General features: G+C 36.3%; 1 protein-coding gene across 4 annotated transcripts in view; it reads left to right on the forward strand.

Moving 5' to 3' along the window:
• Positions 1–7,738: 7,738 nt before the first annotated feature.
• The window catches only part of LOC145677096 (uncharacterized), a 108,119-nt gene continuing 88,160 nt past the window's right edge, over positions 7,739–27,697 (forward strand). For 3 of the 4 annotated variants that reach the window (XM_081747764.1, XM_081747765.1, XM_081747769.1), the window contains exon 1: positions 7,739–7,990. In XM_081747764.1, coding sequence (XP_081603890.1) covers positions 7,824–7,990 — 167 coding nt within the window. In that variant the 5' untranslated portion in view covers positions 7,739–7,823. The remainder of the gene's footprint in view (positions 7,991–27,697) is intronic. The other variant, XM_081747767.1, reaches the window with a different exon arrangement.

Below are 27,697 nucleotides of genomic sequence, written 5' to 3' on the forward strand. Positions count from 1 at the left end.
AGTCATTGACACTCAACTGATGGAAATAATCTAATCTCTGTTACTCACTTTTCGTGACTATTGACCTATTATTTAATTTATTGTAATATTTTAGCAAGAACAATTGCATAACTATGAATATATTGTATATTTTCGTATAAAGTGTTCCGATTTTTCAGTTTAGAAGTTTGGGAGCTCTATCAATATCCGAGAAATGTCATAGAATATGGCACTGTATGAAAATGGTATAACATTTATTGTTGATCATGGTAGAATAAAGATGATAGAATCTTAGCTATGAGAAATTTTGCATTGTTTTCTCAATTTATTTCACGATATTTTGTGAAAGTTTCATATTAATCTACTATTCCACATCATTTCGAAAATTTGTAGTAAATGATATTCATCAGTAGAGATCAATATTGTGGCCAGCTGATAACATCTTTTTACAATATTTTGTAGATGTTCTTTTGTTAATTGGTATGAATTTTTTTTAAAAAAGTTCAACTCCAAATTAAAATAGACATTTGCTACTGTGATCACATTGTTATGTATTTTATGATATCTTAATTTCGAAAACTGATAGCTAAAACTCACTAAAAGAGTATCAGTCTTATTTTTAAAATTATAACTTAAACTACTACATTATAATATAATTATTAATGACATTACTTAGTGATGTGAATGACTGGAAGCTAGGTCTGTACTTAAAGACATAAACCTCAATTGAGGTTTTGGAAGTAAAATCTGGCCACCGATTATCCTGGTGGAAACGTAGGACTGAAATGTACAATACGTACTTCAAGAGGAAGAATGTAAAACCGCTTGCTAACACTCGCTTTGCTCCAACTATGAATGGACCAAAGAGTATATACGTATTTCCGCCAATATTTTTGATATTCTTAGTTTACGATTAGTTCCAAACAAATGTAAACTCTAACATACTGAGGTTGCAATGGTTATATACTCATCGCCGACGTTTAAGCATCACGCACAGTGAAGGAATGATCTTTAGTTAATTTTCGAAAAGTTAAAGAATAAATGAACTAAGATATTTACGTAAGGAAACATCTATTTCTATGTTTGAAAAGAAATGTGGAACACATGAGGTGTTGGATGGTAAAATGGCGTAACTCCTTTTTTTTAAGAAAAGAAATGAGATTAAGTCATTTCCGTGAACTTGAAACCATAACCTGTTGGATGGCAAAGTTGAGTATCTCAGAGTTAAAAACCAGGCCATAGGCCAAAAGATTGCAGAAGAAAGAACCGATTTTGTCTGCTTTTTCTATATCGATTCTAATAAAAGTCTCATCATCTCACAATGTCTTAAAACTGAGTTACCATATTTTGACATACACCTCATATATGTCTTTATTTTCTTCCTTCCCAACCAAGTGATTTTGATCTCTAAATATTCCATTTGAAGTATTTGCACTATTATTGATAAAAGTGGCTTATCCATTACAATGTTCAATACTTAAAAAGAATAAGAACTAAAACAAAAGCTACAAGTGGCTTTACAGCCATGATCCACGAGACTGGTTAAAAACAAAAAAAAAAAACATTTATTTACATTTTTAACCAACTATAATTGTATCACCTTCAAAGTAATGTCTGTAATTTTCAGTAATGTCTGGACGAATATGACGGACCGTTTTCGAAGACTTTTGAGAATTTGCAATAATGTTGATTTACTATCTGTCCTAAAGGTAGCCACTCTTTGTGCATAATACCTATGGAGTCAAAGAAGATATTAGCGAGCATGCATTTCACCTTCGACTTCGACTTTCTTTAGTCTTGACCAGTCTTCGAAGTGAAAAAAAAAAAAAAAAAACAGAGGCGATATGTTTTTATTATGATTTGGCTCAACTTACCTGTTATTTAAATATTGTCTTGATCACTGAAAAACCAGAGACGGTATGTCCCCATTACTGAAAAACCAGAGACAGTATGGCATACCACCGCATACCGTCTCACTTCGACGTCTCACTACCGTCTTGACGATTTTTTCGAACACCATTGCAAACTTTGATGGTCCGTCTCGGGATCGTACTGAGGAAACCAACATTCATCAGCAGTGATAGCTCGGTTCAATAGTTCTTGTTCAGTTTCACTTATTCCAACACAGCCACAGTCCTCCGTTGACCTTTATGTTGCTGTGTGAGATTTCTGGGAATCATTTTGGCACAATTCTTTTCATTCTTAGATTGTCAGTCAACATGAGGCGACTGAACAGTTTCCCGAATAATGTTCAGTTTATTCATTTTCACTTTTAATTTTCGACCAATTAGCACAAATTCACTCACCTTGGCTGTATTGTCATCTGTTCGTGCTGTTCATGGTCGCCCACTGCAGTGTTCATCTCCGACATGGTTCTGCCTTCAAAAAAACATTTTGTGCTAACGAAATACTTGTGTCCTTGATAAAACCTCGTTTCCAAAAGCCTGTTGAAGCTTTCCGTTCGTTATAGCTGTATTCTCACAACATTTCACACAGAAAGAGATGGCATTACTGTGCACAATATTTCCATTGTTGTGACGAGGAGCAAACACATGACATCACCACTGCCTTCTACATCCGTCCGCTCCCTCTAAGTGAATCGAGGAGGCGGTGGACATCACTCTTCAAGCTGCTACTTCTGATTGAAACATTGCAAATACGTGCGACTTTTGGTTGCGGTGGGGAAGCACCAATGTCATATATTGCCTGCGGTAGCAGGCTGCAGAGTTGCCACTATAGGCAGGAAAATCTTCAGTCTCATTACTTTATTGTCCAACCTCGTAATCCTTTTTTAAAAAATCACACGAAGTTTACTTTCGTTACGTATTGGAATTTCGGAATACAATTATGAATTTCACTGGGGTAAACTCTTTAAGAATGAATTCATAAAAGCTTTGTTTGCATCGTCTTTTTTCATTTCAGCTAAAGCAATTGTCGTAGGTAATTAATTTTAAGACATTCATTATTATTATTATTCTGAATTATACAAATATTTTGAAAATAATAAAAAAAACTAAACGTATATTGAACAAAAGATACCGCTTCAAATTAAATGTACGATACAGCGGCGTTCTAATGTGGGGAGACCACCTGGTCCGGAGGCTCTAACATTTGGTGACTCGACATATATTTGTACACTTTGTTAACAAAACCAGTGCCGGTGTCACAGAGATTTTTTACCCCTGGAAAATTTTACCCCTCCCCTCTTGTCGGTTAATGGTAATTTCAAAGGAAAAATCAGAAGTCACATAAAAATTCATATCATTGAATGTGATCTCTCAGTGTATGCACTCACTTTGGGCAAGATCGCTTTAAATTCGAAGATTTGGTAGGGGGTAATAATTTCCTAGGAAATTATTTCCCCCTGTCGGTTATTGATTACTTCAAATAGGGATACGCACGAGACGAGTCGAGACAGGATTTTCCTGACAAAATTCGAGTCGAGACACGGTTCTTCCAGTAGAGAAATATACATTTTTCGAGTCGAGACATCACTTTCACAGCACATTTTCGAGACGAGACAGCCACAAATCTTGTCTCGTGCGCACCCCTAACTTCAAAGACAAACTCAAATGTTATATTATAAATTGATACCACTCCGTAGTATGTTATATTATAAATTGATACCACTCCGTAGTATCTCTTAACTGAAAAAGTCAGTTTGGGCAATATGGCTTTAAATCCGAAGATTTCGTAGGGGGATAAAAATTTCCTAGGATATTATTACCCTCCTGTCGGTTATTGGTTACTTCAAAGACAAACTCAAATGTTTTATTATAAATTGATACCACTCCATAGTATCTCTTAACAGACACAATCACTTTGGGGAAGATTGCTTTAAATCCGAAGATTTGGTAGGGGGGTAATAATTTCCTAGGAAATTGTATCCCCTTGTCGGTTTTTGGTTACTTCAAAGACATAAAATGTTACATTATAAATTATTACCATTCTGTGTTATCTGTTAACGGAGGTATTCACTTTGGTCAAGATGACTTTATGTCCAAAAATTTGATAGTGTGTAATATTTTCCTAAGAAATTTATACCCCCTGTCTGTTCTTGGTTTCTTCAAAGACAATATCAAATGTTATATTATAAATTGATGCTATTCCGTGTTATTTCTTAACAGACGCACTCACTCTTGCCAAGATTGCTTTATGTCCGAAAATTTAGCTTCATAACCCAAAACTTGATAGTTGGTAATGTTTTCCTAGGAAATAATTGCTTTTCCAGTTTCGCACGTAATTTTCTGTCTGACTAGGGTAAGAAAATAATGAAATGAAGTCTTTTAGTTTTACGTCCCTCGCTTATGCCGGTTAGGCTAAAGGAGACGGTGATTATAAGAAATGAAAGAAATGGTGGAATGAAGAAAGTGGGAGGAAACGGAAGAAAACCCACGAGCACAGTGTTTGTCTACCACAAAGTCCACCCGGCGGGAGCTGGGATCGAACCAGTGATCCCAAGCACCAGAGGTGAACGCTCTACCACTAAGCCACCGCGCCCCCCAACTGTCTTAACATTGTTGCAGTGTCGAAGTGTTATTTTCTATTAATTATTTTTTTTTTATAATATCAATGAAATTTGTATAAGCTGCTTTCAAAAGAAACAATTCAAATCTTACATGTTAGCAGATTGGTTTTAAAAGGAAGAAGAAACTTTCCTCCGAAACACTGCACTGTTAAAATATATTTCATAGTTTCGTTCGTGAAAGGAGCTCTTGACTTGTTCTACCAGTAGTCGAGATTTAAGGATTCAGTAGCGTCGAAAGGGAAATATTGATTTTAAAACTCGATTAGACTCTTTTGACAATGTGGAACATGTGGGAAGAAAAATATATAGAGAATAACAATCTTTTGAAACAAAGATAAGTAAATCTAACTTTAAATTTTGTTATAGAGAATAAACAATCTTATGAAACAAAGGTAAGTAAATCTATCTTTAAATTCTGTTGTTTGCAACTGAGAAAGCAGAATTTGGTTCCAAAATATTACCTAGTTTGCAGTGTAAAATATTAGACATTAGTTGCCTTATAATCTTGATAACTGTTATTACACGGTTTATAACATAAATGATTGAAAAAATAAAATAAAAAAATATTTCAATTAAAAACAACGTTATTGCAATTTATTCCTCTCTATCTCCCTATATACACATGTTGGACACTTTATCATGGTCATCCGCTATAACGGGTTTAGACAGAAATTCACAACAGTGTTGCCAACCAAATATAAGTTTATATTTTTTTCAAATGGCACTACGCCAGGTTATTACATTTTTCAAACCAACATGTCAAATTTAAACTTAAAATACCACTTTTATTATTCGGTGTTACAAGCTAAGGATATTATGATATCACAAACATTCGAAGTTTGGAAGCCTCTAACGCAGTCACAGCGCAACAGAGATTATGTACATCGAAAGAACTTTAGCGCTGAATACCATGGTATGACGTTTTTCGAATGAATAGGAACGAAGTTACAGAGGTTGAAAATTTTGAATTTTTTGAAAATCTTTATTTCAAAAAAAATCTTAGGTAAATATCATATCTAGTTACATGTATGGTTTGCAATGAATGTACAAATTATTTTACCGTTTACAGCACTTCGATTTCTCAAACTGTACCGGGCATATAATAAACATTGATAAAGATGTTAACACTCTTGAAAATGGCGTAGTTAGCTAGCGCGAGCTAGCTACTAGAACAACGTGCAAGGCTTGTAAAAAGAAGATTCCCAAGTCGTATGTACAACCGCTGAAGTTGGAAACTTAAAGCTTGGTCAGTACATACGATCTCACAAGGAGAAGGCACACTTTGGTAAGTGAGCTTCAGGGCCATTTTTTACGAGGTGGTGGTGCACATTTAAAGAGTTAATATTACAAACTGGGAGAGCGCAATTGGCAAAAATGACGGACAAAAACCGTCTTAAAGTTTTCTACTCGACGCATATATCGTACGACGCTCAAACTTATCAAGTGACGGCGTGGCAGAGTGAGAAGAATCAGCGACTGAAGTGAAAAGGCTCCCGGGTTCGACTCTCGTTTCAGTCAAACCTTGTTTTCTTGCTTCAATCAATAAAGTATAAGCATTTGTAAAAATAAGTAGTGTTATAAATAGGAAAAAAAAAAAAACGGTTCGTATTTTTTCAGAAATGTACGTTTTTTTTAAAAAAACATTGCCTCTCGCTTTTTTCTAAATTTCGTCTTTTTTCAATTGGAGTTTCAGAAATATACATTTTTCTAATTAATTGTATACTGATAAGAAAATTGAAACTCTTATGTCGTTGGAGAAGCTTGTCCCCCCTCGTGGCAAAATCCGAAATAATGCTCCTGCCCCAGAAGGAAGAGAAAAGTTAGTCCCCTACCTTATTTCATAATGTTTAATGATAATGATAATATATTCACGGATGAAATCCCAAGCAATCCTATTGATGGATGTACAACCGATATTCAAATAAAAATTTACATCTTTTCACCTTCACGCTTTCGAATATTAAAACTAACATGGTAAAGTATCCTTTCAATACTTTGATGTGCCAAAGTCATATATTAGGCCATCAAAGTAAATATTTTGTTGTTATCCGAAGGTCGATGCTCAACAAATTTAGGCAGTTTAATCATGATTTAGCTATGTTGCTTTTTTATTCATTACCTTGTTAAAATGTCATTTGTAAGAAATATACTTAGAGCAATGAAATAAAGCATAACTAAGTAGCAATATTTGTTTAATCATTTTTTTCCTATCTTTTCAACAGAACTTGAAGAAAATAATCAACAAAACTAAATGAAGATTTTCAACTTAATTCTAAGTTCTTTCCTCACACTACTTTCATAAAACACTGTGATGCAAATAATGACTGTATAGTATTTTAACCGATTCATATGGAGCACAGAAATTTTCTTTGTTTTTTTCTCTCTCTCCACACACACACAGTAGCGTAGCCAGGATGTTTGTTTGGGGGGCGGGGGGACAAGTGCTGTTATAGGTACATATAGAACAATTACAAACAAAAAAATATATAAACATAAAAATATGTAAAAAATTACAAACATCAAAGTACATTGTCGGACCTCTCTGGGGGGGCCCGGCCACACCGGGCCTCTCTTCCCTACGCCACTGCACACACACAATCATAGATAGATAAATCTATAGATAGATATAGATATTGATATAGATACACTGTTATACAAAAGAACGAGAATCTCCTATGAGCGGGGGCCACTGGCAGCTGTCGTGTTTGCCATTACCTTAAAACGATCCTGGTTGTGATAGTTAACGTTGTATTTACATAATACTCCTCTTCGGAAAGCAACTAACACTACTCCAATATTAACGGGTGAATTCAATTATGCTCCTTCTCCTTATGAACCAGATACATTTTATGTTTAAAAACAGAATTATTATCTTTAAAGAAACACAAATAATATTAAACAATCTACTGATGCACAGTTCAATGGTACCCATAAGAAAAAATATGTATAAATAAAACAAATTTGGATATTCTGGTGGTTCAACTTTAATATTAGAAATGGGAAAAAGATCCGAACAGAATTCCTAGAGAAAACTATTCTACAGAATACAGAAAACAATAAACAATTCATCTTAACTTTCAGTTAATTAAAACTTGCAAATGTACGGAAAATATATACGTTGGTCCTTAATTTCTTGTCCTTGGTTAAGCATGTACGAATCACCCTGGATGATGTTTTCACCCTTCTGTGGAAGATCTCCAATGCACCCTGTTAGTCTGTTGTTTATGTTGTTTCATTTCACTGTGTTCCGCAAGATGGCAGGCGCATGTATAAGTAAACTTTACGCTGCGTGTCGATTTATTTAGTAGGGAAAGAAATGAGTTTAGATGCAATGAGAGGAACTCACGGACGGTGTCCGCCCTTTTTGGTAGGAGGACTAGTTTTAATTTGTATAATTCTCATTTGTAATTGGTGGTCGTTGTCATCACAAAATTATGACCTCCTTAGGCAATTGGAAGGAATGGGAGAGCAATTACGTACTTGGTATGTTATTTTATTCATCTATTATAGTCCGTAAGACAATGCATTGTATTCAGTATAAAAGGACAGACATGCATGATATAATGTTCGGGTGTTTATGTTGTATAGCCATAACATTAGTTATTAAATTAATGCTTTAAATATATGGATGATTTGACATTATTGTGCTTGAAGAGAGCGCTTTTTCACTTCTCATTTTATTCCAGTAATTGAGTTGCCACCTTTCCTATGTAAACACCTTCATAAGTAATTTTTTTTTTGTTTTTTTTTTTATGTTGTACTGATTAAGAATAGACAATCATAAAAGTAGGGCAAGGTTCTAGAATGCAAGTCCCCCTTCCCATTTAGCTGTAATAAAGACAGGGAACAACGAGCCATGCGGGGCTCTAACCCACCTTTATTCGCTGACGCTCGTTGGGCAATACAATATACCAATGAATTGTTAAACTTTGCTACAGAAAGGGGCTTGTGTCTAGCCCGCTCCCGTAGTTCTTTGTCGCCGGAGCTGGAAGAGTCACTACAACTACTAGTGCTACTGCTTATATCGAGAACCGAAACCAACCAACCCCTGCGGGGCTTCTAACCCGTTCCTACTACTACCGCTACTACTACTAATACTAAAACTTCCTTACCACAAGATTTGCATTTAAATCTTTATGACATGCGATTCCGATTCATTATGAACTAGTATGAATCGTTAGAATCACTGTAATTTCGTTAAAAATCACTGGGGAGAGGAGGCTATACTTAATCCCAGAAAGGAACCAACCTATATCTGGGAACCTGTGTTCTAGAACCTTCCCTAAAACTAGTGATTTTGTGGTTAAAATGAGTGAGTGCATCTGTCAGAGGATTGTGTAGGTTATAAAAATCCACTGGCGAAGGAATTTTTCACAATGTGGGAGACTAGTGTTATATGTTAATAAGTGTCAAACCATAAGAACTATGCTAGGGTTAAATGAGTGCATATTAAAGGCGCCTATGTAACATTAACGTGCAGGTTTACGTTTGGCGCACCACTCGAAATAATTGTTGAGATATGATTCTCTCACTATTTTCTCCTTGTCTCGTAAAAGATTGGCGCTGGTCAACATTAAAATGGCTAACTTGGCATAGATATAATTTAAGGGGCCCACCAAAGATAATTGTTTTAAAATTACAATTCTTTTTAGATTTTCGTATAAATACGGTTTCTGAATGTATGGCATAGAAACTACAATGTGAAGCCACAAAATAAACTACGCTAAGGGGTCACTAAAAGGCACAAATGCTATCGAATCGAGTCAGAGCAAGGGCGAAGCTGGAGGCCTGCGCGATAGAGCTGGGGGTGCGTCCAAAGGGAGCAGGCGTGTAAATGATGGTAGGTATACGCGGAAGTGAGGATAGTGAAAAGTAGTGGGTTTTGGCAAAGATGCGAGTTTCAATAACACTTGTCATGATTTCATACTAGTAACGCCCAACTTGTAAATATAAAGTACAGCTTCTGTACACTGTGCGGAAATACACCGCCGGTGAAAAATAACGTTTAATAGAGTCATCTTTCTTATTCACTTGCTTATTTTATCATCGTAAAGACTTGTAATGATTTTACACTAGTACACCTAAAATACAGCAGTATTACTTTGTGTAAAATTCTGTCGCTTGCAGAAATATGTTTCTTATAAATGTGTCTTTTCATACAAAGTATTCAGTTTTACCTGTGAATCTTCCAAAATGTGGCGCGTCAAAAGCTACACTAGCACGGCAAGGTTCTACAACACAGGTAGGTCCCCTTTCCCATTGAAATGTAATAGAGACTGAAAACAATGTGCCCTGCGAGGCTTTCACACGCTCTTACTTGCTAACGCTCGCTCGGCAATACTATGTGAATTAAACTTTGGTACAGAGAGGGACCAAACCAGCTGCTAACTTATATGGGGGGGGGGGACCTGTGTTCTAGAACCTTCCCCACCGGCACCCATATTAATTTATGTTTACTAGTGATTTTAATGTGATATCGTTCATTTTTGCAGCTCCGTGCGGACCGCATGCGTGCGAGCGCCCGTGTCCTGACTCGGTACCACGAGTTGTGTTTTTATGGTATATGTTCCAACGTATATTTATACTCGTAAGCGAAACTCTCGTAAAGGAAATCTGCACCTATGAATGCAAGTCCGACTTTAAAAAACGTAGGACACTGCGATTGAATTTCGTATTGAAATAATTGCATTTAATAGGATATCAGTTTCCACTCATATTATCAATCAGTACGGAATTATGGACATGCGCAAGGATAATAGTAGTCCAAAACGCTTTTGAGAGTCATTTAAAGCAGGAAAAGTGAATCAAGCATGCTTTTTTTAATTTTACCGGACTATTCTCAATCTGCACCAGAAGTGTTTTGTTACCGGTACCAGTTTTTAGTAAAACCAGCAGATAACATCTAATCTAATTTAGTAAATACATTATCATTATATAGAACGAAGATTGTGTGACTGACTTCTTCCGAGCTGCAGCACGAGTTAGAAACTTACGGAGAAGAGACTGAGTTTGAGTCGGTCTTACGACGCCGGCACCATTTACTGTCTGTACGATGACACAACATATGACACTATTCAACCATTAAAACAAACTGCCACTAACATGAAATGATGAAAGACACTACTCTTAGTTAATGCACATACTAATCTTCGCTTACACACCTATCCCATATATGGAGGTACCCCGCGCGAGCCATCCTACTTCGCCTTGCTCTAATGCAGATAAGATGCATTGCTAGCTTGTGGTGACCACCTAACACATATGGGCGCATATTTTACGCACTTCTTGACACAATTGCACCGGTCATGCTGTACCAGTGAAGGTAGAATATCATCATCTATCGCAGAATACTTGTAACCCAGTCGTACTTTTTGATGCGCATAGAAACGAACTGAAGCGTAACATATAAATTAAATCGTATTATAGCTAAAAAGGTCCCAACCAACAGATGATTCCTAATGCTTAAAATGATAATGCTTATCAGAAAATTTAGTGGGAGGCACGGTGACTCAGTGGTAGAGCACTTACCTCTGGTGGGTGGGGCACCTGGCAAGTAAGTTTGTGGTGGACATCATCATCTTCGTTTGTTTTGTCGGGGTACTACTGTTTCCTTCCATAATACCATTCCACCAGTTCTTCCATTATAACTTGCTTTAAATCATCGTCTCTATCTTAGCCTAAAGATCATAAGCGTGGGACGTTAAACTGAAAGATTTCATTTATATTGATTTAACGCTTCTTTTGCTGAATAGTGCAGCATTTTATATTAACACTAGCAGAATACCCGTTCTTCGCACGTGGAGACTACATTTCATTTTGGACATAAAGGGCTGAATTTGAATTTAAACGGTATCACGTCTCAGCGAGCACGAAAACTATGGATTCGACACTAATATCAGTCATTTTGGATCATTATTAAATATCTCCTCTTCCCCAAGGTGTGGGGCTAAATTTGGATTTAAATGTCATCGGAAGTGTTACTGTTCATCTCAGCGACAACGAAAACTTTGGATTCGACACTAATATCAGTCATTTTGGATCATTATTAAATAACTCCTCTTCCCCAAGGTGTGGGGCTAAATTTGGATTTAAATGGCATCGGAAGTGTCACTGTTCATCTCAGCGACCACGAAAACTATGGATTCGATACTAATATCAGTCATTTTGGATCATTATTAAATATCTCCTCTTCCCCAAGGTGTGGGGCTAAATTTGGATTTAAGTGGATCGGAAGTGTCACTGTTCATCTCAGCGACCTCGAAAACTATGGATTCGACATTAATATCAGTCATTTTCAAATGTATCCCTCCTTTCCTCCCCTAAATTAAGTTACAAAAGTACTCACTTTCATTTTTATGTATCCAAGCCCTTCCCTAAGTTTCCCAAAGTGAAATGAACCTCATATGTGTGACAAGTTTCGTCGAGGGCGGTGTCGTGGTTCAAGAGATACGAAATCACAAACAGTGAATTTCATTTTATATATGAAAATGAAATGAAATCTTTTAGTTTTACATCCCACAGTTATGCCGGTTAGACTAAAGGAGACGGTGATTATGAGAAATGAATGAAATGGTGGAATGAAGAAAGTAGGAGGAAACGGGAGAACCCCGAGAAAACCCACGCACACGGTGTTTGTCCACCACAAAATTCACTTGGTGGGAGTCATTTTATATATATATATATATATGTGTGTGTTATTTATTTATTTATTTAGATAAATAGGGATATGTAATACACCCGCTGTTAATTTGAACAACATAATGCATGAGTTTCGTCAGGATCATGATTTCAGATTTTGTTGGGGACGAGAGATTCTCCACTGATATACAGTAGTGGTGGTACATCATGATGGCTACACTGTGTAGTCTTCGAAAATGATCGAACTTTCGTCTCCTAACTAGTGACAGTGTAACTTTACGTGCGTCCAAAGACGTTGCCATATTTTTTATCCCTCATTTAACTGTGATGAATAACTTACACATGTGTATTTGAAAGGCCACTTCCCTTTCTTTTCTCCCCCTCGACAATGAAAGATAAGTGCTCCTTTTTGTGTTAATCCAAGTGAATAAGTATTATTATATAAAAAATGCAAAATATATATCACTGTAAACTATTAAGAACAATGGATTCTTTTTTTTTTTTTTTTTACTTATTTATTCGTTTTTCTTATTTCAATTTTGTTTCAATAATTCATAAAGGTAACAATATTAAGTACAACTACACTACAGTCCTGTTTAACCGAATATCCGGGTTAATCGATTCGCTAAAAGAAAAAAGTCCTTACTCGTGCGCGACTTTTTATTTAAAACACCGACAATAATAAAGGGTGAGCGTAAGAAATGTCATTAAAATTATTCTAGAAGTTATGATTTTTCCTTTAAGAAAATTTTATATTCCTTTTATGTGTGACGGCAACTCTTCAGTTTGCACGTTAGAAATGAAATGAAATCTTTGAGTTTTACGCCCCATGGTTATGCCGGTTAGGCTAAAGGAGACGGTGATTATGAGAAATGAGTGAAAATGGTGGAATGAAGAAAGTGGGAGGAAACGGGAGAACCCTCGAGCACGGTGTTTGTCCACCACAAAGTCCACACGGCGCGAGCTGGAATCGAACCAGTGACCCCAAGCACCGGAGGTGAACGCTCTATCACTGAGCCATCGCGCCAGTTTGCACGTTAGAGAGCTTATATTGTATGTAATTGCTTTTCCTTACGATGGATAACATGATATTAGTGCTAGCGTTAATTATACGATATCTGTCTTACCGCTTAACTTACGAGATGTGATGCATGTGGAAGTGCATATTACTATTTATTTTTTAACTGCTAGATGTCATTCGTAAATTTTCTAAATAGTACTCTCCATATTCCTAATATATAGTCTTCCCACCAACTTTACTTCGTCTTTAGAAATTCTACAGATGTGAATAATTTTGCCCTATTATTCCTGTTTATAGACTTAATATATCTATCGCTTGGTGCGTTGAAATATATATATAAACTTGGCGATCATCACAGTAACGGAGAGAAATTTACCTCACCGTGTCAGTTCTTGTCGGAAATTTACTCATAAAGGTGACAATAACTACGTTAAAGTTAATTGTGATGCATATCCAATTTAACCTTTAACGGGGCGAAAGTTTAGGATAAAATTCAAGTTAACTAGCGGACATGTTCTGTAATGGTTTGCTTTAATACAGCGCAGAATTTGCCACTTTGTTTTCGATAATCAGCGTGGCAGTTATAGTGACTTCCTGCATTTTTATTTTCTTCTGAAAATATCATGATGTAAGTTAAAGAAAAGGGAGCTGAGTATTTCGAACAGGACTGAGAGCTGTGTTCGGAAGTCTCGTTATCCCCCCTCCTATTACTTCGACTGTGTTGTTGCCAAACTGGCAGTTTTAAGGAACATACAAAAATATACACTCGTAATTATGTTTTGGAGAAATGTACCTTAAGTTCGGTTGGTCTATTTCATTCCTTTTTCTGGGTAAAAAGTAGCCAAAATTTAAATTTCGGAGGTTTTTCACCTAATTTATCCTCTTTGGTGAGGCATTATCACGTTTTGGATTAGTACAGAAGTCTATTGACTTTCATAGGCCATGGGTACAATGATCTCCTTTCTCAAAATTTGAAAGTAGTATGGTTAAATTTGGAAATTGTCGAAAAACAAAATTCGGTAAATGTTCTCCAGGACTCAGACATATAACTGTAAATTTGGGTGATCTTGCTTATCCTCTTCTGTGGGTAAAAGATTGCCAAAATATTCGTATTTGTTATGTGCTTATCACGTGCTCGGTTATTGACCTGATTTACGAGGGGCTGCTGAAAAGTTCATAGCCCAACTCAGGAGTGCACGTGGAATGAAGAAATTTTACAGTTGTTCTACATACTCCCTCCGAAGTTCAATACATTTTCTTGCACGATACTACAATTTTTGCAGACCAGTTAAAAAAATTCTGAAGACAGTTCCTTGCACCAATATTCCGTAGCACTAGTCACTTCCTTAGCAGATCCAAACTTGTTTCCTTTCAAGTGTTGTTTGAGTTTGAGAAATAAGTAATAATCTGACAGAGCTAGATCTGGGGAATAAATTATGATCTCTTTATTGAAACCCTAGATCGTGCAATGTCAGCTTTCTTTAGAGTGCTTGATGAACAGGGACATTGTCCTGAAGAAACAGAATTCCTTTTTTCAATTTTCCGCACCGTTGGACTTTCAGTTTTATGAATAATGCAGAGCAATGTCTGATCCTTGCGCAGGTAGTCTATGAGTACGGCTCCATCCTTATCCTAGAAGAATATTGCATACACTTTCCGAGCCGACTTCTGTCTCGAAAACTTCTTGGGGCTTGGGCACCTAAGTGCTGACACTTCATTAACTTTTGTTTCGTTTATGGATCGTAATGGTACAGTGGCGTTTCGTCCATAGTTACTGATCGTGACAGAAATTGTTCGGAATTGTGATCAAAATGGAAAATGGCTTCCTTTGATGCCCTCGCTTTTCTACACTTTTGATCTGTTGACAGATTTTGGGGAACCTCTTCTGCCAAGAGCTTGCACATGTCTTGTCATTATGAAATGCCCACAATCTCTGCCACACGTTTTAATGAGCTTCTGCGATTTTTAAGAGCAATGTTCATAATTTCATTCACGATTTTGGGAACAGTCAGTGTTTTTGGTCTCTCTGCACATGGATCATCATCTCTTGAGAAACCACCACTTTTAAACGGTGCCACCAACTTCTTCACCACCTTGTATGACGGAGGAGAGTCCCATAGTATTTCACTGATTTCCTCATAAATATGTTTCTATAACTTTCCTTGGTGGGACAGAAATTTGATAATAGCTCTGATCTTGATGTTCTTGGAATTCGCTGGTTAGGTATACGTAATCACTTCAGAGGTCTGAAAAATACAATAAGATTTACGTTATTAATGTGAAAATTTGTTATTTGTACATTCAGAGATATGCTCTTTAAACTATACAATTTCATCATTCTACCTGCATCCTTCTGGGTTGGGCTATATATCTCAACTTTTCAGCAGTGGACAAACACCGTGCTCGTGTGTTTTTTCGTGGTTCTCCCGTTTCCTCCCACTTTCTTCATTCCACCATTTCACTCATTTCTCATAACCACCGTCTCCTTTAGCCCAACCGGCATAAGCATGGGACATAGAACTTAAAGATCTCATTTCATTTCATTTTTTAACTTTTCAGCAGCTCCTTTAACTTCTCTGAGTCTTTATCATGTTATATAATTGAATACAAGAGTCTACTCTCTTTCATAGGACATGGGTATATTGACTCATCACTCTTAAATTTGGGTAGGGGTACATTGGCCCACCCCTTAAATTTGAGAATTGTCAAAATCAGTGATAACTGCTCGCTAGGACTCTGCAAATTTCGGTGTTCCTGCTTATCCCCTTCTAAAAAATTGTCAAAATATTCGTATTGGTATGTGCTTAGCACGTGATCGATATTGACCTAATTTATCTTCTCTGATGAGCCTTGATCATATTCTATGGTTGTATAGTTGAATACGTGTGACTGTTCTTTCATAAAACATAGGTACATTGATGCTCCCATCTTAGAATTTGGCAGGGATGTGTTGCCTCAGCCCTTAAATTTGAAAGTTTCAAAAAACAAAATTTGGTAAATGTTCTGGAGGACTCGAATGAAAGGACTTTGAAAACATGGATGGTCCTGCTTATCCCCTTCTATAGGTGAAAAATTGCCAAAATTTAAATTTACAAGGTTATTGACCTAATTTATCTTCTTTGATAAACCCTAACACGTTATATTGTTATATCACGTTATATTATGGTCGAGTACATTGGTCTGCTCTCTCTCATAGGGCATAGGTTCACTGGTGCCCCATTCTCAAATTTTAGGAGGAGTATATTGGCCCACCCCTTAAGAATTATATAAAAAAAATAAATTTTCAAAAATTGTCTCCATTATTGGAATATATAACTGTAAGTTTGGGCGTTACACCTTGTACCCTTCTATGATTTAAAAAGAATGCCAAGACTATAAGTAAGTAAAACTTTATACTTTGGCGCGAAATTTGAATTAGCATGAGACGGGATTTTGAATGTAGTGGCCCAAGTTTCAGGTTTTATTGCAATATTTTATCACATGGATGAGTACGTTCGTTTCTTCTCTTGAATAGGACATGATTACCACGGTACAACCCCTTGAAATTTTGGGAGGGGCCCCACTCTTTAACTTTGGAAATTGTCAAAACTAAAAGTTCTTAAATTTCTCTAGGCGTTAGGTTTTTTATATGAATACTTCTGTAAATTTGGGTGGTTTATATTGTTTCTGTCTACGGAGGGCGGGGGGATCAATTTGGAGCGTTAGGACTTAATTTATCCTACAATGTGTGATTCTATTGAAACACATGATCATATGGTTGAAAACAGGTCTTGCTTTAGTTTCATAGGAAAAGAGTACTTGAAGACATTTTTCTTAAAGTTTGGGGAGGTACGTTGATCCACATCTTAAATTTGGGAAGTTTCAAGAAACAAAATTTGATTATTGTTCTCTAGGACTTGAGTATACACTCGAGCAAATTTGGAAGGTTCATGTTAATCCCTTGGATAGTAAAACATTGTCAAAATTTAAATTTGAGGGATTTGACTGGATCTAAGATGAGAAACTTAATTGTGTCATATGATCGCATTGAGTAAAGGACAAAGTCTTAGGTTTTTGGTAAAGTCGTATCGTTGGTTCCTATTTCCAACCCAAGATTTTGTGGGGGTCGCGGTGGCTCAGTGGTAGAGCGTTCACCTCCGGTGTTTGGGGACCCTGGATTCGATCCCTTCTCGCGTCGTGTGGACTTTGTGGTGGACAAATACCGTGCTCGTGGGTTTTCTCGGGGTCTCCCGTTTCCTCCTACTTTCTTCATTCCACCATTTCATTCATTTCTCATCATCGCCGTCTTCTTTAGCCTAACCGGCATAAACGTAGGACGTAAGACTTAAATATTTCTTTCTTTTTTAAAAAAAAAAAAAATATTTTGTGCTTGTAACCTGGTAGGTATTTATTGTAACCTATTGATATACCGGTACATCAACAATTGCACACTTTAAACCTTAGGATTGTAGTTATGACTCATAATCTATTGTCATTGATGGAAAATTTAGAACTTGATATCAGATTATTAAAATCGGATGTAATAATAACAATTTCACACTTTGAACTTTACTAGTAACTCATAGCCTAAGGTCATTGGTGGAAAGTTATTCGTAATGCAGTCTGATTGCCTGACCAATTTCAAATCTGTGTTAAAGATTTTTTGAAGAGTTTTGTTTAATTAAAAAAATGATCACGATTAAAAAATCTTCTAAATTTTTTAGTTTGAAAATTTTTGAACCCTAGTATTGATAAAAAGTTATTCTTAATGCAGTCTGTGACTATATTTGTAAAATTTGTTTGAAAATTTCTGGACCTTATGGATTGTAGTTACGACTTATAGCCTAAGGTCACTGATGAAATAATTTGGAACTTTAAATTTGATAGTTAATCATTAAAATCGATTCATTTCTGATAATAACAATTTGACACCTTGAATTTTAGTCACAACTCATTGTTTAAGATCAGTAGTCAATCAGCTGAACACTTTGAATCCTTTTTAAAAATTTTCAGATGTTTTGGGAACTTTTGTTTTCTTCTTTTTTTCAAAGAATGATCAGTTTTAAAATTTTAGTTTGAAAATTTGTTGAACCGTAGGATTGTAGTTACAGCTCAATCTAGGGTCATTGGCGGGGAAAAAGTAGGACTTGAACTTTCAGTAGGTAACATAAACAATTTCACGCTTTGAACTTAAGTTACAACTCATAGTCTAAAGTCATTAGGGAAGAACTATCCAAGCTTTTGAAGTGCAATGTGTCTTATCTACAATCCTAAGGTTCAAAGTATGTAGTTGTTAATGTATATTAGTAGGTCACAATAATTACCTATCAGGTTTCAAGCATAAAATTTTGAGTTAGATGTACAGATCAACCGATGAGAGTTCACAAAAGATAAATTTTCATCATAACTTGAGAGTATATCTTGTACTGATCCATACAATCATATGATGTAGTAAAGTCTTTCATCTTAGATGCAGTCAAATCTCCCAAATTTAATTTTGACGTTTTACCATCCAAGGGTTCGATGTGAACCAGCCAAATTTGCCAGAGTATATACTCAAGTCCTAGAGAGCAATTACCAAATTTAAGGTGTGAACCAATGTACCCTTCCCAAAATTAAAAAAAAAATTTAAAAAAATAATGTCTCCAGGTACTCATGTCCTATGAACCAGAGCGAGTCCATGTCTTCGTCCATATGATCATATGTTACAACTCAATTACATCCTATAGGATAAATTAGACCGCAAAGCTCGTAAATTGAGTTTTTCTCTTTTTTTTATACTTTTTTTATCTATAAAAGGAAAATAGTTTTGATCATCCGAATTTACAGAAGATAATTATGTCAATAACCGGTCACGTGGCGAGCATATGACAATACAAATATTTTGGCAATTTTTTACTCATAGTGGAGGATAAGCAGGATCACCGAAATTTAGAAGTAGATATTTCGAGTCCTAAGAACTTTTTTACAATTGTCATATTTGAGGGGTGAGCCAGTGTACCTCTTCCGAAATTAAAGACAGGTGGATCAATGTACCCATGTGTCTATGAAAGAGACAGACACTTGTCCTCAACCATCAAAGAAGATAAATTAGTTTAATAACCGATCACTTGGTGGGCACACTACAATACGAAAATTTTACCTTTTTTCTTTCTTCATAGAAGAGGTTAAGCAAGCCCCGCCCAAATTTACTGAGTTATATATTCCAAGTCATAGAAACCTTTTTATCTTTTCTTTGGGAGGGGGGAGCAATTCTTAATTTTAATGGGTAGGCTAATACACCCATCCCAAATTTTGAGAAGAGAACATCAATGTACCCATGTCATATGAAAGAGGATGAACCCTTTACTCATCCATAACGTGAGAAAGCCTCATGAAAGAGGATAAATTATGAATTGTCAAGAAACCTCCGAAATTTATATTTTCGGATTTTTTTCTTTTCTTTTTTTTCGGAACTGAACGAGAACGAAATGAGCCAACCAAACATATGGAGAAATATCCCAGCCCTATACTACCATACTACATTTTGAAATTGGACAGTTTCCTAAATTTAAGAGAGTAGTCCTGTGCACCCCTCCAAAATTCGTGAAGTGAACGAAGATACCTCACAATCAGAACTATGGACAGTTGCCGCTGCGTATGCTGTAAGGTTTTTCCATAGAAGGTAATAAATAGATTTATTATTAATTTTTAAAACCGCACCAGTCATTTATAGGCGCGTTGTATTACCAGTGTCTATGTCAAATATTTCGAACGATGCTAAATTGAGCATGATTCTAAAGAAGCTTAATTTCAAGTATTTGCACTGTGCCAATGTAATACTTCCGTAACGTCTTCTAATCACTCAGTAATGTTCTTTGTCCTTTGACATAGCTTTATTTCTCAACTATAAATTGCATTAATTAATATACAATTATTTTAAACCACAGTAAATTCTCCTAAGCCGACTAAGTTCAATAAATAAGAGCCCAGTAACTTTAATACAAACCACCGCTTAACGTACAAATAACAACTCGAATATCATATAGTTTCAAAGGAGATATGGAATGGTATCTACAATAATGAGACTCCCGCTGTATTGGATTTACAACAGCATTGGGATAAAATTATATTACAACAATAATTGATAAAGAATTGGTTCCTGAAAATGCATTTGATATTGCCCGTTTTAATTCCTTACAAAGGAAAGGATCTGGTGCATGGCTACAGGCTACACCGTCAAGAAATATTGGAACTCTCTTAGACAACAACACGTTTCAAATTTGTGTCGCTCTACGTCTCGGCTTAAATATCTGTCACAGTTTCAAATGTACATGTCAAGAACAGGTTGATGAAAAAGGCTTACATGCACTAAGCTGCTCTAGGAGTGGAGGTCGAATTTCTCGTCATGGAGAGCTGAATAATATAATAAGACGAGCCCTTGCCAGCATTGATGTTCCAAATATTTTAGAACCATCTGGAATGTCCAAAGATGATGGGAAACGACCAGATGGAGTGACATTAATCCCTTGAAAAATGGGGCAACGACTGGTATGGGACGTCACCTGTGTAGACACATTTGCACCTTCCCATTTAGCTTCATCATGTAAAGAGGCCGGAAATGCTGCTGAGACTGCCTGTAAGCGAAAACACACGAAATATTCCAAATTAAAAGAATATCATATGTTTATTGCCTTTGCTACGGAAACCATGGGAGCTTTTAGCAAGGAAGCTAGGGAATTCCTAAAGGAAATCGGATTGAAATTAAATCTGAAGACAGGAGATCCAAGAAGTGCACAATTTTTATTTCAACGCATTAGTCTAGCAATTCAGCGAGGTAATGCAGTTAGCATTTTAAGTTCCTTCCCTTCTTCTAAAATGGAAGAAATTTTTTATTTGAAATAAACCAGAAATTATGAACATTTTGGACTGAAAATTTTGTAAACTATTTAAGTTTTGTTAGCTGCATGATATTTCTCATGCTACTTCCAAAGATGAGGAAGATGTACTTATTCGCTCTTCTCAATTATGAATAGCCTAGTTTCTAGATTTTATATTTCAAACAAAAGAATTAGTGTAATGTATCTTCTGTCCATAATTGTCTATGACAACAATTTTTTCCTGTGGCAAAGATTAAGAAAACTGTTATATTATAAATTTGAATGAACCTTCATTGTAGTTTTATATACTAATAGTTGATTAACATTATTGAAATGCAAAATTGTACCAATTGAATCGCCAACCAAATTCATTATTTCTGATTGCTAACTCCAAGTTTCAAAGGATAACTTAACATTTTACTTTAGTCTCAGAAGTAAAGCATTTCCAGCCAAACCATACAAATCACCCATATAATTCCCAACACATATTAATGATCATGTTCCCAACGTCATTTACAGTGTACAGCGTATAAGATGCGTAGGTATAAAATTCCACTCACATCAGATGCTCTCTAGGTGCATATTTTCTATTTTCTGTCAGTGCATCATTATATTGTAGATATGCTATTGCTTTGTAGGTATGCTATTGCTTGGCAGTTATTATCTATATATTAATAGCGGTGTCTGTGAACAAAAAACTTCAGATCCAAATTGAAAGTGACTATGTTTGTGACTCTTAATCTCTTGAACCACTCGACCAATCTCGATCAAATTTTTGACGTAGATGCAGTTCTGGCTTGGGAGTGTTCTTCGCTATTCACTTTGACGGTAGAGCTTGGGGGAGGGAGAATTATAAAAAAAGGAAAAATAAAACTTAATAACTCTTGAACCAAACGACCAATCTCGATCAAATTTTCAACATAGATGACGTTGTTGCCTGGAAAGGATTTTACCATTTCACTTTGACAGAGTAACGTAGGGGATGGGGAGGAGGGGGAGATATATGAAAATCGATAGATATATAAATTAAAGTGACCATGTTCGCGAGTTAACTCTTGAACCACCCGATCGATCTCTATCAAATTTTCAACATACATGAAGTTCGAACGTGGGAAGTTTATTATTTCATTTTGATGGTAGGACTTAGAGTGGAGGGAGGTAAATATATGAAAATGAATAAAACTTAATAACTCTTGAACCTCCGGACTGATCTCGATCAAACTTTCAACATACAGGGTTTGTCCGGGAAGTAATAGGACTGATTTTATTCTGCCATGACTGTACTTCGGAGCGTGCGCGCACCGACTGGATCCGGTAGAGGGCGTTCCTAGCTAACGAACGAGCGGCTGGTCAGTTGTCTCCGAGCACACGGAGAGTCAGGACAGGCTTTTTCCCGCGACGTGTTTCTGTGAGTGGTTCAAGCCGAAAATGCAGCGTTCGTTAGAGCAGAGGTACGCGATTAAATTCTGTGTTAAACTCGGTAAATCTGCGACACAGACGTTTGATATGATCAAACAAGGTTACCCAGATGATGCTTTAGCAAGAAGTAGTGTGTTTCGGTGGCACAAGGCCTTTTCGGAGGGCCGGAAAGAGGTCGCTGATGAAGACCGTGCTGGAAGACCTTCGACTTCGACAAACACCGACAATGTGACTCGTGTGCTCGAAGTTTTGAACTCAGACCGTCGACTAAGTATTCGTTTAATTGCCCAGATGTTAAATTTACCAAAAACTGTGGTTCATGAAATTGTGACGGAGCATTTGAACATGCGCAAGGTGTGCGCGAAGATTGTCCCAAAAGTGCTCACTGACGACCAGAAATTGCGGCGAGTGGAATTGTGCCAAGAAAACTTGAACATGTGTGAAAGTGACCCCCAATTTTTGAATAACGTAATCACAGGTGACGAATCATGGATCTTTGAGTATGATCCCGAGACAAAGAGGCAATCTTCCGAGTGGCACACGCCGGCGTCTCCTCGCCCAAAAAAGGGAAGAATGGGCAAATCCAAGGTGAAAACGATGCTCATTGTCTTTTTTGACATCAAAGACATCGTCCACCATGAATTTGTTCCTCCTGGACAAACCGTCAACGCCAAGTTTTACGCGGAAGTGCTCAAGAGACTCAAACGAAGGGTCAATCGGGTCCGACCAGACATCGAAGCCGACTGGAAGCTGCACCACGACAACGCCCCGGCTCACACCGCCTTTCTTGTGAACAGCTACCTGACCAAGGCCGGCATCCCAACGCTTCCGCAGCCACCCTACAACTAGTGTTGTAAAAAAAACGGTTTTTTTCTGTGAAGTTTTTTTTTTCAATAAAAAACATCGTTCTTTTTCATGTTTTTTTTCAAATGTCTGTTTTTTTTCTGGCAGCTATTATTTATTGATTTATCTTGAAGATTATTGAAATAATCAATAGAACTTGAATCGAAGCCCTCGTAACTTACAAATCGTTTGTTTCCTTGTACCTATACGAGCAAAATCGTGTGATTATTCCATTCGGACCCAGATCATTTTTGGCGTTTTCCTACTTTGTCAATTAGTGACTTACTGCTCGAAAACCATTTACCCTATTGATATGGTTAAGACCTTGTTTTTTAGAAAAGGAATATGGCTATATTTTGGTGTACATTACATTGCAGTGTTGCGAGCGGGTGGGAAATTACTGAGGGAAATGTAGGGGTGAAAATTTACAAAAAATCCCTAACCGAATTTCAAGATTTTTGTATCTAGCACCACTGATGTCATATGGGTCTAAGTCACCTAAAAAAAAAAAAAAAAATCTTTGGTGCGTTGACAAGGTACAGTGAAAATCTAAAGTCGCTGGCTTCCAATCAACGAGAGAAAGAAAAAATTCTCTGTTTCCATACACATGAAATGTTGACACTTTTTACGCCTCAGAAGCAAAAACCAACAGATATGCCGGGGCTACAGCTTCTCTAATTATCCTATTGAAACTTTTTATGGCGCGTTCTGTAGGCTAAAGAGAAGGCTTTCAGGTAGTGGTACATTTGTTGCAACGTAGCGAGCAAGAGGGAAATAATAGAGGGGAAAGGGAAATTTGCCAATTTTTTTTTTTTTTACTTAAAATCAGGAATTAATTGTTTTGGCTGGAAACACTGTCATAAAACAGACGTAAAGTATCTGAAAGTAAACCTTCGTACCCCAAGAATACTTCCTACAAGTATCATGGCGATATCTAACAAAGTAAGCATGATTTTTTTTAAAAAAAAAATCTCATTCTACCTCAGAAATTCACAATTTTCTTAACATTTACAGAACATAGTTTATTATAAGCCTTAACTGTACTTCCCCTAATTATTCTACCGAAACTTTTTATGGTGTGCTGTGTAGGCCAAGGACGAGGCTTTCAGACAGTGGTACGTTTGTTCGAATGTAGCCAACAAGAGGGAAATAATAGAGACAAAAAGGGATTTTTTCACAAAATTTCTCCCTAAAATCGGAAATTAAAATTTTCTGTAGCTGGCAACAGTGCTAGCAGACACACACAAACTATCTTAAAAGAAGCTTTGGTATCCCTATAATATACCCTACAAGTATTGTGACAATATCTAATAAAGTAAGCAGGTCATTAAAAAATATTTCAGTCTACCTAAAAAAAATCACAGTTATCTTTCCACTTAGAGAACAAGATCTGCTGTAAACTTTAACTGTACTTCCCCTAACTATCCTATTGAAACTTTCTATAGTGCGTTGTGAAGGGTAAAGACAAGACTTTCAGATACTGGCACTTTTGTTCCTATGTAGCCAACAAGAGGGATATAATAGACAAAACACGTAACTTTCCCCTAACATATTGAATTAAAATTTTCCGTAGGTGGCAACACTGCTACCAGACAGACGAAAACTATCTTAAAATAAACACTGGTACATTACTAATATATCCTACAAGTATCATGGCGATATTTAAGAAACAATGCTTTTAATTACCAAAAATATAATTCGATGAAGAGAAAAGTAGGGGAAAATCAAGAGTTAGAACCTTAATCCGAATTTTTCGTGCTTCCCCTAATTACCCCACTGTAACGATATGTACCCGAGTTTGTTCAGTAAGAACAAATGTTCGACTGACTTAAGTTGACTTGCATTCCGACGTATAGGTACGGTTTATAACAAAAATTTCGAATTTTTTGCCCAAATTTAAGGAGATTTTAATTTCCGTAGTTGGCAACACTGCGCGCAAGCCCGTCCAATTGAGTCAACAATTAGGTATCCATCCGACGTATCTACCTGACAAGTCTTAAGGAGTCTCTCTACAACGAATGAAGCTACAGGGGAAAAGTAATAAAGAAAATTCGAAAATTCTGAATTTTTGACTGGGGTAAAATTTGAGAGGGGAAATTCGACACACAGAAGAAAAAGAAACTAAAATGATAAACTATGGACCAACCATATTTGGCAAGAAATATATATATACCGATATCTTAATTAGTGACCATACAGGAGCGGATTAAAAAATTGACATATCCGTATGTGCCACTTTGGCCACCTGGGTCCGAAAGGGTTACGAGTGTACATTTAATTACATTTTTTGACTACTAACTTGTGTTGTAGTATTAATTATAGTCTTGACTAATAATAATATCGTTGTTGTAAACAATCACAATCTCTCCATTTTACATCTTAGTTCCAATACTGATGCTGAGAAATGCAGGGTGTTTCAAAATGAATATCGGGGAATTAAGTCTTCGCAGTACTTATTACATTTTACGCACAATTATAAACAATACATCAAATAAAAGAACACCTCAAACAGTTTTTGCTTCAAGTGTTCGATGTGAGCTTCATTCGTCACATGGCACACATAGAGTCAATAGGTGAGAAAGGCCCATAAACTTTCCGCCATATGGCACAAAACATTCAATTCACACAGACGGTTGCACTGTAACTACAGATTCAGTCTTTGCAAAGTTAAAACACACAAAGCTTTCTGGTCTCTAGTCTCCATCTTTGCTACTTGCTACTTGCTCTAACGGCAGACAGAGGAAACAATGCATGGCATGCGTGTGTACAAAACTGTTTGAGTTGCTCTTTTATTTGATAATACTTATAATTGTAAGTTAATTGTAATAGATACTACAAAGTTTCAAAACCCTAATATTCATTTTGAAACACCCTGCATTACTTCAAATTATGTCATCCTATATTCATGTCTTGTATGTACACTCATGTCCAAGATTATTGTTGTATGTCTATAAATATGTTGTTGTAGGAATATAATTTGATAACGAATCCGCCTGGTATTTCTTATAATATTAGTATGTGTATAATCGGCAAAGACATGTATGTGGCAAATTTCATGTCAAAACAGCAGTAAATAAGAACAATAAAACAAAAATAAAACTTTCTTTCCATTTAGCAACAGTTTCTTTTACTCTTTCTCATTTTCGTATTTATAATTCTTTTCCTTTGAAATTTACAACAAATATACATTTTCCGATTATACACGTAATATTAAAAGTACCCTGCAAAATCATTATCAAATTATATTCTAACAAGAAGACAGTTATAGATATGCGATAATCATTGTGGACATGAATGTACATATCATCGGGCCGACCCCAGGCAATTTGTCGCCCGCGCAATGACGTAATTTGCCGCCTAAATCTTTCTCCAGAAAGAACAAATCTTAAAAGTCACGATTTTAAGTATGCTACTCCAGCATGAACAACGAAAGGGAGGGAAACTACACTCGCACTCAGAAAGGCTTAAATACTTACTACAAATACAATATTGTTGTGTCTGTTTTTTTCTTTAAATATTAATCTATTATGTTAGTGAAAGATAAAGCAAATACATCTGAAAGATGGTAATCCTTTTTATAGAATTCAATATCGAGTTTCAATCTCAACATATCAGTTTGCAATTATAGTGCAGCTAGCTCTTTTACCTTTATTTCTTTATTTTCCTTCTACATCTGTTATTTTTTTTTAAGTGTTTCCACTTTCTATGATAACAATTTTATTTGCGACAAAGACAAGAAAAGCTTTCATATCAGAACTTTGATAACTAACCAAAGGGGAAAGGCATTCGAGAATTGAGTTCCTGCATTTGACAACAATCAAGCAATTTATTCTGGGATTTATTTTACCATTTGCTTTAGCAGTGATCATGTTACTTAAACTAATGCAACCTAAACATAAGTTATGAATGTAGTATTCAAATAGAAGGTCAGCTTAGTCAGTGGTGCCCACCCCCTCATGTCCATGACGCACCCCCCCTCAATTGTCTATCCGTAGGTGTTCTTCCATGAAAAAAAAAAATCTTTTTGATTAATTTTTACACACCCTCAAGCATATTTATATAGATTTTTAATCCCCCCAAATATTTCAATGACTCAATTTGCGTCATAGCCCCCCTGGCTTAGTAAATTTAGCTACCATGATGTAGAGATTTGCACGGGCCGGTCTTGGGCGGGCCGACACTGTTATTTCTTTGGGCCGGGCCGGGCCTGGGCTGGCCGACACTGATTTCTCTTCAGGTCGGGCCGGGCTGGGACCGATCAATTGCAATTCTTTAATAATTATTGACTCTCGTTAAACGATAATTGGAATAAAGCCAAACGTTGAAGAAGTGTGTCCGTGAAAAATGTTACAAAGGATGCAATAGCTATTTACAGTTTGTGTTGCTTAGCGGCTCCACTTTCACTATAGAGGATTGCAGGCATTATGCGGT

Source organism: Thermobia domestica, chromosome 2 (assembly GCF_964235325.1).
Source record: "Thermobia domestica chromosome 2, izTheDome1.hap1.1, whole genome shotgun sequence".
Lineage (NCBI taxonomy): Eukaryota > Metazoa > Arthropoda > Insecta > Zygentoma > Lepismatidae > Thermobia > Thermobia domestica.